Source organism: Bombina bombina, chromosome 4 (assembly GCF_027579735.1).
Source record: "Bombina bombina isolate aBomBom1 chromosome 4, aBomBom1.pri, whole genome shotgun sequence".
NCBI classification, from domain to species: domain Eukaryota; kingdom Metazoa; phylum Chordata; class Amphibia; order Anura; family Bombinatoridae; genus Bombina; species Bombina bombina.
The window spans coordinates 604,975,422-604,988,029 of NC_069502.1; the positions used below are offsets into that span (position 1 = coordinate 604,975,422).

The 12,608-nt window shown below is 32.7% G+C and overlaps 1 protein-coding gene across 2 annotated transcripts in view; it reads left to right on the forward strand.

The window, feature by feature from the left end:
* The first annotated feature begins 1,434 nt into the window (after positions 1–1,434).
* Positions 1,435–12,608, forward strand: part of PRDM1 (PR/SET domain 1) — a 14,317-nt gene continuing 3,143 nt past the window's right edge. The window contains exons 1-5 of one of the 2 annotated variants that reach the window (XM_053709108.1): positions 1,435–1,553; positions 3,186–3,434; positions 7,388–7,507; positions 10,893–11,142; positions 12,189–12,608. The exon at positions 12,189–12,608 is cut by the window's right edge and continues 680 nt beyond it. In XM_053709108.1, coding sequence (XP_053565083.1) covers positions 3,252–3,434; positions 7,388–7,507; positions 10,893–11,142; positions 12,189–12,608 — 973 coding nt within the window. In that variant the 5' untranslated portion in view covers positions 1,435–1,553; positions 3,186–3,251. Of the gene's footprint in view, positions 1,554–2,741; positions 2,862–3,185; positions 3,435–7,387; positions 7,508–10,892; positions 11,143–12,188 lie in introns of those variants that run through there. The other variant, XM_053709107.1, reaches the window with a different exon arrangement.

The window sequence follows — 12,608 nt, forward strand, 5'->3', positions numbered from 1 at the left end:
CTATTCAGAACGTGTAGCAAACTTGAAAGTAGCATCAGACACTTACTGCCTGAGAACTGCTGATTAATGAGGTAATTGAGGTTTTTGGGGACACAAGGGTGGAATAAAAAAAGATGACTAAAAAGCTCAGTCATGACATTCAAATCGGCATGCAAATTCCTGTTAATGGAAGTGAGTTGTAATTCGTAATAATATAATAAATATTTAAAGTTGGTCATTTGCTCTAGAATTAAAGGTAAAATTAGTCAAGGTTTTTTAAAAAAAAAAACTAATTTATAAAAGTTAGCACTAAAATAAGGTAATGGTGTGTTATGTATCTCTTTCATAAACTACACTATAAAGAACATTTGCAACACCTTGTTTGAGTAACATTTGTAAAGTGAATCCCTTTCTGATGATATTAAATGTAAACTTGTTATAAAAACAAACCACTTTTTTGTCTCACAGTTAATTTAAAAAAGAAAAACAAAAACAAAACTATTTAACATCAGAGTAGTCATCCGTGTGCTTTGTTTTTATTCTGCCCCCCCCTTTATCCTTTTCTATTTAATTACATTGAGATGTAGATGTTAAATCTTATTTTGCCCAGTCTCTTGTTAGTCTTTTATGTGTAGCTGGAGCCACCTTCAGTACAACTTTATTGTTTCCAGGCAGTGTGCTGTGAGTCAGCTTCAAGTAACTTGTTCCTAATTTCTCTTCAGTGTTCACTATGCATAATTAAAAAAAAGTCAGTTATATAGTAAGGTTGTCCATATAATGTAGATTTTGTCTGCAGTTGTTTTGTTTTTTGTTTTTTCCTAGCACTTAACAATTAAACTTAGATGTGCAGGAATATATTAGGAACTAATCTAGTAAAGACCCCCCCCCCCCATACTAAAGCAATTTGGGGGCTTTATCAGATTTGTTTACAGTAAAAAAAAAAATTTTTTAAATAAAAGCATTTTAAATGTTATGCATATTTCTGTACATATATTGAAACTTTTGTGATATATATAAAAAAATATACGTATATAAAAAATATATAATATATAATTTTAAATTTATTTTTTCTCTACTGAATATTTTTTTCTGGAGAGATATAGAAATAAGTAAATGTGATATTAGCAATTTGTATCTAACCTTAAAAGACTCCTGCATGACATTTTCATTACTTAAAATAGGCATCTTTTTCATCTAGCATTATTAATAAATGTTCTTGTTGGAAGTGTGAATAGATCTGTGTACATTCATTTGTGTCAGGGCTAGCACAGAATGCCCTGCACTGCCGTGACTACTATCCCAGGTAGGCTAGCCACACCTTCCACGTGACAGAACCATTGAGCTAATAATAGGAAGGAAATCAGTCATTCTGCTCAGCACAGAAGCATTGCATATAGCACCTGTCTGGCAGTATGAGACAGTGAGTGCTGGAGGAGAGCTAACTTAAGGTGTGGAGTCTGCTGCTTGATTTCCAAGTACAGCAGCCAGGGGAAAGGAAATGCTTTGTAAATATCTTTTGTGAAGATCTTCCAATGTTGGATTTATTTTGTGAACAGTGTGTGGAAACTGCTTGGGTAAGACATTTGTTTGTTGTGCTTTTTAGGCTTAATCTATACCTTTTATGTATCTTTATTTTGTGTGCAATTAAAATGAAAACATTATGTTGTGTCCTTGGGATTTCATTAGTTCATCAGTAGCCGATTTCAAAGATTTTATTAGTTTTTATGGGTTTTTTTGTATTATTATTGTAAATCCATATATTTTGTGTGTGTGTGTGTATGTATGTATATATATATATATATATATATATATATATATATGTATATATATATATATATATATATATGTATATGTATGTGTGTGTATCTCACTATATACATATACAGTGTGTGTGTGTATATAAATATATATATATATGTGCGTGTGTGTATCTCACTATATACATATACAGTGTGTGTGTGTATGTGTATATATATATATATATATATATATATATATATATATGTATGTGTATATATATATATATATATATATATATGTGTGTGTTCGTGTGTGTGTGTATATGTGTATGTATATATATATATATATATATATATATATATATATATATATATATATATATATATATATGAGTGTGTGTATATGTGTGTATGTGTGTGTATATATATATATATATATAACACACACAGATATATATAGATACATATACTGTAAATATGTATGTATGTGTACTTTTTACTAATGATCTTTTGAGATTATTTTTGGCCACTTAAATTGGTTTCTGTGTAAAAGTCAGTTTGTATCGTCATTCTAAAGTACATTGGTAAAATATTTTACATTATGCAGTGTCTGAAAATATAACTGCTTGTACTGATGTACTCTCCATAACAGCAAGCAGTGCAAATACGTTTGTAGCTCTCAGTGCTTTCTGGAGAGCTGCTCATAGCAATGAATGAGTTAAGTAGAGACCTCCTTCCAGTAATTTAGGAGATATTGTCGCTGCAAGGGATGTTGGCAGGATGTAGGGTTTTGTTGTTTTTTTTCTTCACCCTCAGCAGGATGAAAAAGAAGACGTCAGAGAGGGGTTTGGTTGTTTTGAAAGTTGTTTGTGAGCTGGAAGCTGGTGGGAAAGTTCAGGCTTTCCCATTCGGAAGTCAGGCTGAGTTCCTCTCCTTGTAGCATGCAAGTTCCATTTTTAGCTTCATTCAGACGTAGACAACAGCTCCTTCCTCTTCCTTTCCTTGTTTGTGACACTTTCTTAGGCAGTATTTCCAAATGCATAGTAATCGAACATCAAACATCCACGACCTCAGATATGCTTAGACAGATCACAGATTGCAAGGAACAATGTTAGAATTCTATACGAATTTGAAATAATACAGGTTGGTTGAAGAGTGTTACCTTAGCAGCTTCAATATGTTCACATTTGTAGTGTAAATTTAGTACAAGTTACACAAAAATATTTCCTTCTGTTAAATAGAAGTATATGTAAAGGAGTGTGTATGATTAATATGTGCACACAAATCATTTGTCTTGTCAAGCACTGAGTTTGTGGCTGTTTTGCTAATCTGGTCTTCCAGCTATATAATAAAAATTCAAAAGTATCGTACTCTGAAGTATTGCTCAAATCACCTCAAAGGAAACCACCTCTTTTAAAGAACAATGAGGGTTTACAATTCTTTTCTTGTCATCTCTCCGCTTTCCAGGCTGCCACACAGCAAAAAGAAATTATTAGCTTTAAAACTCTCCGACTGGAGGGGACATAGTGAACAATGAAAATGGATATGGAAGGAGTTGATATGACCCTGTGGCCAGAGGCTGAATTTGAAGAGAAGTGTACATACATTGTGAAAGATCATTCGTGGGACAGTAGTGCAGAAAGAAGTCATGGAATTCAGGCACAAGCCTCTTTACCCAGGAATCTGCTCTTCAAATATGCATCAAACTGCAAAGAGGTCAGTACATTTAAACAGTTTATTTTCTTTTACTTTAGGAAGTTGAAGGTCTGTGTACACTACTACTTTAGTTTAAATGGAATATCTAATGTTAAATAACATTGTGATTTCTGTTATAACGTGGCATAATCTGTGCACATAACATTATTACTGTTAAAAGAAATGGATTATTTGCACATATTGGCCAAATACTGGTACAAATCCGGAATTCCAAAATCCAAACTTATTCTGAAATCCAAAAGTTTTAAATAATATTTTTTTTAAAAAAAAGATAAAAATTGCTTTTTTCCCCGCCTAAAAGTCACAATCTTTTCTACCTGTGTCTTTCGTTTGGTGTTTGTGTTCTAAAATACCATTAATAGTCTATATTTATTTATTTGAAACAACTATTGCCTTTCTAATTACAGTACTGTACTATCTGTCAGATGGTACTATGTATACAACAGTATTAAAATGATATAAAACTACCTTTAGCTTACATATATTAGCTGTATTATGTCATGTAAATAAACTGTCCCATGTTAAAGATGGAAATATTCCAAAATCCAAACAAATCCAAAACCCAAACGTTTCCATTCCCAAGCAGTTTGGCTAAAATGTTTTCTATTTGTATCTGTTTTAATGTTTACTTATAAATAACCTAAAACACATTTAACAGTAAAAATAACTAAATAAAAATCTACTTTTTTTTGTTAGGTTGTTTTGTTTTTTAAACTTTGACTTTGCGTTGTATTAAGTGACCATTGCAATAGCACTGGATAAATGGAAGTATTAATAGTACAAAGTATACAACATTATAGAATAATTCCCCATATTTAGTGCAATCAAAGTATGGTGTCACTTATTTTAAATGAGCACAGTAATTAAACATTTTTTCGGGGCTAGGATGAAGCCCCTACTATTTTAATAACTGAAAAATATCACATCAATGTAGTAATGTTTTCTAGGTTTGTCTCTCTTTCACTGTCTCAGTAGATAGTGTACAACTTTATACATGCCCTTGAGTGGGTGCATTCTTTACATCTTTGTTTTTTATGTGTTTTGAGGTGAGTTGGAATGAACAATACAGAGTTTACATTTTTATATGGTAATTATGCAGTAGTTGGGTGTACTACAGAGAATATCAGCTGGGTGGTAATCACAAAGACATTGTTTGTGCTACTGCATTCCAGTGTTCCTGTAGAGCAACTTCTTGCTATAAATTAGTAATAATGGGGAGATATAGTGATGTTGGTATTTGGTATAAACATATTTAATAGTTTCAAGAACATGATGGTTCTCTATACATATTCCATTAGTTTTCATTTAAAAAAATACTCCACAGCCAGAGTAACTACTGTTTTAATAAGATCTTTTTATTATTTAAAGGGACAGTCTACTTGAAAATTGTTATTGTTTAAAAAGATAGATAATCCTTTTATTACCCATTCCCCAGTTTTGCATAACCAACACATTTATATTAATATACCTGTACTTTTTTTTACCTCCTGTGATTACATTGTATCTAAGCCTCTGCAGACTGCCCCCTTATCTCAGTGCTTTTTTACAAACTTTCATTTTAGCTAATTTAGCGCTGACTCATAAATAACTTCATGGGAGTGAGCACAATATTATCTATATGTTATACATGAACTAGCTATGTCTGGTTGTGAAAAGCTGATAAAAATGCACTGAGATAAGAGGCGGCCTGTAGGGGCTTAGAAACAGGCAGACATTAAGTATATTAATATAAACAGGTTGGTTGTTCAAAGCCGGGGAATGAGTAGTAAAGGCGTTATCTATCTTTTTAAACAATAAATAAAATCAAGTAGTCCGTCCTTTTTAAACTGCAGTTCTAACATTAGTCAGGAAAAATAGTCTTTGTAAATGGATATTTTTACAGACTGTTTGTTCTTTATTGCTGCTGGTACATAATCCAATATGCCTGTTATTAAAGTTCAATGTAATGTGCCAGAATAGAAAGTGATGCACCTGAATGGTGGCAGTTTATTATTTCAGAAAATTACTTTGGATCCCTTAGGTTAAGCATATGAATAAAACAGTCTCTCTTTAAAAAAAACAAACCATAAAACTTTGTTACATTTTTCTTACAGTAAATAGAGTTTGATTTATTTTGAAATTTTTTTTGCACTACAAATCGCCCTTTCTGTTGCTATGTCAGTTGGCGGCTTTAATATGAAGTTGTGATGTATAAATATTTCACTCCAGCTGGATCATCAGGCTGAATAGTCTTCCTCCACATGCTTCTGCCCCATAACTATACACACAAATCTCTTCTGCATTTGTTAGTGAAAGATGGGTTACTGTTTTTTGTCTGTAATGTCACTGGTTGTCAGGCATCTCTCTGTGACCCAGTATAGGGAAAGAGATTCATTATTTTAAATCAGTAGAGAGGTCAATGCTGGCTGTAAAGAAAGCAGTGAGTAGGTTCTGAGGGGGGAAGATTAAGTATGAACTTTGCTAAAAGCCCTCTGCCTCTTCTCATAAAGTGTTTATAGAAAAGGCCTTGCCCTAGCAATGAATCATTGGAACCGCTGGCTAGTTCCAGTGGCAGTTTCATCCCAGTTTAGATTATCAATGTTTTAATGGATTTCTAAGCACTTTCCAGAGTCCATAGAAGTAAAATATGTAGACGTTTATAGCAGGCAAATGAAAAAGCCCTCTTTATGCTTACCACGTTTTATCTCTTTTTTTTTTCTCATTTTATTATTTATTTTTCTAAAGTAGCAGATTCTAAAACCATTTACAGTAAGCTGGTCTGCTCAGCTCTATACACAGAGGTTCACTGAATCAGGACTACTAGAATGTAAATACTTGTACACAAGTATATGTGTACTGGTAATTTAACGTTTCATGTTGGGGTTTGTTCATGTGGAATCTTTTCAAGCTCCTGTATTAGATCAAGTCATGCGTGATATGCTGTGTCACTGAAATTTCAATGCCAGGTGCGTTTCACTTGACTCTTTCAAGTAAGGGGTTTTTCAAGAACTTCTCACAAACGATCTATGTTAATAAGAACTCAAATCTGGAAATAGTCTTACATGACTGCTTTGTGGGGGAAGTCTGAAACCAAAGTGGTGGTGAACTTTATAACTCCAGGTGAGGGCCGTTAAAAGAAGAAAAAATCTGCATTTTGCAAATTGATCCACAATGTCCTATATTAAATTAGACAGTTCCCATATTTTATCAGTCCAACACATGCATCCTGCACTCTGCAGTATTTTTTCCCACTTTAATGAGTGCAGGCAGCTTAAAATGTAAAAAATAAATTTTAAAAAAATCTACGTTTTAATTCTTGTTTTTCAAGTACCTTAATGGGCTTACAAAAAGTTAAATATTCTGTTTAAAATGTACCAATGTAGTTTATACTTAGCATTTCATTTTCCATGCCTCTATCGCCCTCTATTGGTTTAAATGTTCATAAACTTAATTTTGATTTAGTAACACTCCTTTGAAAAGCCAGTCTGGAAATGCTTGTGTGTTTAATTAATCAAGAAACATTTATTATATGCAGTTGCATCTGCCACTCCAGAGGTAACCTATAGCATGCACGATTGTCGCTGGCATGTGTATACGGCTTACATGCAGATGCTTGGGAAGAGACATGTTCACTATAAATGTTCTTAAACCTGTATAAACTTCTCATATTGCTAAAATGTCTCTTACTGAATGTGAAATGCACTACTGTTGTGATTTGGAGCAATATTTTTAATTACAGTACTCATATTTATTAAAATGACAACAGAGCAATGCAAATCTATTTTATTTTTTTTGTAAAGTACTTTCTGATTAAACATCAAGTTTAAAAAATCTGTATGAACGTATACACATCAGCTTTTTAACAGATCATCATTGGTCCTGTGATTTGCATTCAAAAGAACAAGCATACTTTATTTCTAGTATTGTTTATTTAGGAGTACTTTATAGCTCATTTTAATCTTTTTGTTTTTAAGGTGATTGGAGTTATAAGCAAAGAATATATCCCCAAAGGAACTCGATTTGGACCACTCATAGGTGAAATATACACACAGGATACAGTTCCAAAGAATGCCAACAGAAAATATTTTTGGAGGGTGAGTTGAAAAATGAAGTGAAATAAAATAGCACCAATTTATGTCAGTAGTTGCATAAACATAGATACCACTGTGACTTCCTTCTGATTGGATGATGTGTGCTTTTTATGTACTGGTTTAGTAAAACCATTTTAAGTTAGCTGACTAAAAGGCTGAACATTTGAGTGTGGGTGAACTCTGAGACTGTGCTATAATGTGCAGCAGGTTTCTCTTTGATGTTTAAAATGAGCAGTACATATTTTTTCTTTTTTCTATTTAAATTCATATATGATTTGCATTTGTAAATCTAAGAAAGTTGTTGTGTGAATAATACATTCACATACCTACTACACATTTTGGGTTTTAAACTTACTACAGTAAATAGCTATGACTGGTCATTATGTAGGGATGCTGACAGTATATTTTGTTTTACATACCGGGCAAGTTGTTTCCTATATCATAAAATGTACATCCTGCAGCATTAGCTGGCAGCAATGGGAATATATGTCATAAAATGAAAACAGTTCATTGCATCTTGCTCACATATTAAGAGAGAGGATGTGTGGCGTTGAGTAAACCCCTAAAGTCACACAAATTCTTGTAAGTGAGCAGTGAGTCAGCACATTTTCTATCGGTTTAGTAGTACATGGAAATATCATAAGATTAAATCGCTTCATTCTCTTTAAACATGTGACCTCACCGTTCCACCATCTTTTTATTATTATTATTATTTTAATACAGCACCAGGAGACCCAACTTTTCCTGAATTAGATAAATCCCACATTCATTTAAAATTCATACAGCCGTGTACTGTATTCTCACAACACAAAGACCACAATTTCACAATTATTTATTTGATGAAGCCACATGTATTTCCCCCTTTTATTTCATTTACAGGAAGTTGCTTCAAAAAAGAAAGTGATTCTTTCTTATTTTATGAAGAAAAAAAAGTGTTTAGTTCTGTATTTTTCAGCTGTATCTGTACTTGTACTTTTAGTTAACTAAACAAAAATACAGCTTAACCCCTTGAATGCTAGGGGTTGCAACATATTGCTTAAGCAGCCAAGGAATTAAGGCAGGCTTGTCTGTGTTAAAGGACTATTAAATACAGGAGAATTGCATAATCAACAAATCCATAATAAAAGGACAATGGAGAAGCAATTAGTCTGAATTTCAAATTAGTAGATTTAAAATTTCAAAATTAGTTCCATTTTCCTTTACCCTGTACCATTTGACAGCCATCAGCCAATCGCAAAACACATATGCGTATATACTGTGAATTCTTGCACATATTCTTGCAGTAGGAGCTGGTGTCTCAGAAAGTGGGCATATAAAAAGATTACGCACATTTTTATAGAGGAAAAAAATTGGAAAGTGGTTAAAAATTGTGTGCTCTATCCGAATCATGAAAGTTTCATTTTGACTTAAGTGTTCCTTTTAAGAAAAAAACATTTTGCCACACATTGAAGCCAGGATTGAGGCTCTCCCTATAGTGTTGTGTGCCACTAAGCATGCAAATAGTACACAATACAACATCTAAATTAAGCATGAGTTCATGTCTGGTATGTAACTATCTTTCTTCAGAGCATTGGGTAGGACTATATCCAACTATAATGTAATGCATTCATGTGCATCAGCTGCCTTCCTTTAACTTCACTTTCATAATGAGAGCAATGCATAAAAAATGTTTTGTCTTATGGTATTTTCACTTTGACTGATATATTAGTACTTACTGTTTGTTAATCCATACATTGTGACAAATGTGTTTTTTGTACATCAGACTGCACTTGTCTTTTTAGAGTGTGAATGATTCTGCTGGCCCTGTTCCAACTTCCCTTCTTGTGATCGTTGAGTTCACTTTTACTCCATCCAGTGCACTGACAAAATGAGTGTATTGCAAATAATTATAGTATACATTTCCACTAGCACTCGACTGGCAGCTTTTTCCCCTGAATGGTGAAAGGTGCTTTATTTAGCACAAAAAAGTGACATTTCGGGGATCAATCACCCCTTCATCAGACCAGGTCTGATGAAGTATACATTTCCACTAGCACTCGACTGGCAGCTTTTTCCCCTGAATGGTGTGTTTGTGTGTATGTTTGTGTGTGTGTGTATGTATGTGTATGTATGTATATATATATTATATATATATATATATATATATATATATATATATATATATATATATATATATATATATATATATATACACACACACACACATCAGTGAATAAGTGCCCCAGAGGCATGAAACGCGTATGATGTCACAGGAGGGTGATGTTCCCCCTGCTTTTCTGTTCTAATACTATGATTTTATCAAGCTGCTGTATATGGATTATGGTTTTATCATTCTAATCTAATAAAGAATTGTTTTTACCTATCGCATCTCTGGTGTGCCGAGGAGTTCCCTTGTTTCGTTTCGGGGTTGCCTTATAAGTTGTCTGAAGACGGGGGCAACGCCGAAACGTCACATATTAAACTTGATTGATACTGTAAAGACCGGGTGAGTGCTTTTTACTCTTGGATGGATATATATACTCTTGGATGGATGTATATATATATATATATATATATGTATGTGTATATATATATATGTATGTGTATGTATATATATATATATATATATATATATATATATATATATATGTATGTGTATATATATATATGTATGTGTATATATATATATGTATGTGTATATATATATATATATATATATATACACACACACACTTACACACAAAAACACCATTCAGGGAAAAAGCTGCCAGTTGAGTGCTAGTGGAAATGTATACTTCATCAGACCTGGTCTGATGAAGGGGTGATTGATCCCCGAAACGTCACTTTTTTGTGCTAAACAAAACACCTTTTCTAAAAATCCATTGAGTGCAAGTTTAATCTATTATATATATATATATATATATATATATATATATATATATATATATATATATATATATATATATATATATATATATATATATATATATATATATATATATATATATATATATATGCATGTATATGTGTGTATGTATGTGTATATATATATATATACATATATATATATATATATATTTTGTGTGTGTGTATAAAATAAATTACCAGATTTGGGATGACTTGGGAGAGTGCAGCTGATTAAAAATTAATATAATAGTTCCAGTTGACTCAATACTTTATTATGAGCGTGTGCTAAATAGTAAGGTTTGTTAGAGTAAATCATCATTTCTATTAGTCGAAGTAGATGCTGTAGAGTAATCTAATTATAGGAAAATTATCCAAGTTGTGTCTTTTTTTCTCCACTTTCTGTTGCTTTCCAGCTTCACAAACTCTTTTTTTTTCTTGTAGAGTATAATGTTTTTGTTTTTCATTTTATTATGTAATAATCATTGCCAATTACCTATTTTAGATCTATTCAAATGGGGAATTACACCACTTTGTGGATGGATATAATGAAGATAAAAGTAACTGGATGCGCTACGTTAACCCAGCACACTCTGTCCAAGAGCAGAATTTAGCGGCTTGTCAGAATGGCATGAATATCTATTTCTACACCATCAAGCCAATTCCAGCTAATCAGGAACTTCTTGTGTGGTACTGCAGAGACTTTGCTGATAGGCTTCACTATCCTTCCTCTGGGGAGCTGCCGATGAATCTGAGTGAGTATATGAACACAATAATAGCAAAGAATGCTTAGAATGTTAGCACTACCTGTTATATGATCTAATAATAAAATGTTTAATTACATGGGTGTTAGTTTTAGTGAGTGGTTTTGCAACCAAATAGAAACTGAAATTTAATAGGTTGTGACTAAACATGTCTTATAGAAAGCATCCTTAAAGGGACATGAAACCCAAAGTTTTTCTTTCATGATTCAGGCAGAGCATGGGATTTTCAACAACTTTCCAATTTGCTTCTATTATCTAAATTGCTTCATTGTTTTGGCATCCTTAGCTGAAAAGCATATCTAGATAGGCTCATGAGCCACAATTCATTACTGGGAGGTAGCTGCTAATTTGTGGCTGTACGAAAATGCCTCTTTTCATTGGTCCATTAGATGTCTAAAGATAGCTCCCAGTAGTGAATAACTGCTCCTTCAAAAAAGGATACCATGAGAATGAAGCAAATTGGAAAAAGAAGTAAATAGGAAAGTTGTTTAAAATCAGATGCTCTATTTTAATCATGAAAAATAAGTAAAAGAAAAATGTTGAGTTTCATGGCCCTTTAAAAAAAAAAAGTTCTCAGGCTATAATACAAAATATGAAGTAGGATGTCTTTACAAATAAGAAAGTGGTTTGCTTTTAATCTTTTTTCACACGTTTGCAAACACCACACAAACCATGAACTGTGTTCTGTCAAAATTTAAAATAAATAAATAATCAAACACAAACCATTTTTAGGCAAGTTCTCTAGAATTTCAACTTCACTTCCTTTCTTAGGGTAAATCTGATTAGATCTTCTTGTATGAGACATATCTCTCTATCACATTTTACTGTCCGTTACTTTTCTTTCAAATATAACTTTCACCCATGTGGTTTATTTAAAGCTGAATGTTATAATTGTAATAACACTTTTGGCACACATAAACTACACGTCTAACTTACGGTGCTTTGTCAATAAAAAAACAATTATTTCAGACAACATAGTAATGGTGCACTGTAATATACAAAATTATATTTATTTATTTATTTTATCCTAATTTTAGAGCAAAGTCTTCATACGGATGAACAAACAGTACAGAAAGATGTGACCCATCATAAAAACACATCAAAAAAGGAACACAGTGTGAAAGAAATACTAAAGAACACGACAAACCAACCAAAGCCTAGGGAAGTCATAATGAACAATATTTTGGCTGCTATCCCAGATAATGATAATGCAGACTTGCATAAGACTTGTAGCCCTGAGAGGCCATTTGTTCCTAGAGTTGTTTATCCATTTCGGTCTCACCTGCATGAAGAATACTTGAAACCTTCTATAGGCTATGGAATTGAGAGACAACACTTAATGATGCATTCACCAGTTCAGCCATCTACAACACCAAGCCCTTCATCAAGAGGTAGCCCAGACCAAAGCTTTAAAAGCTCAAGTCCACACAGTAGTCCTGGGTCTACAGTTTCACCTC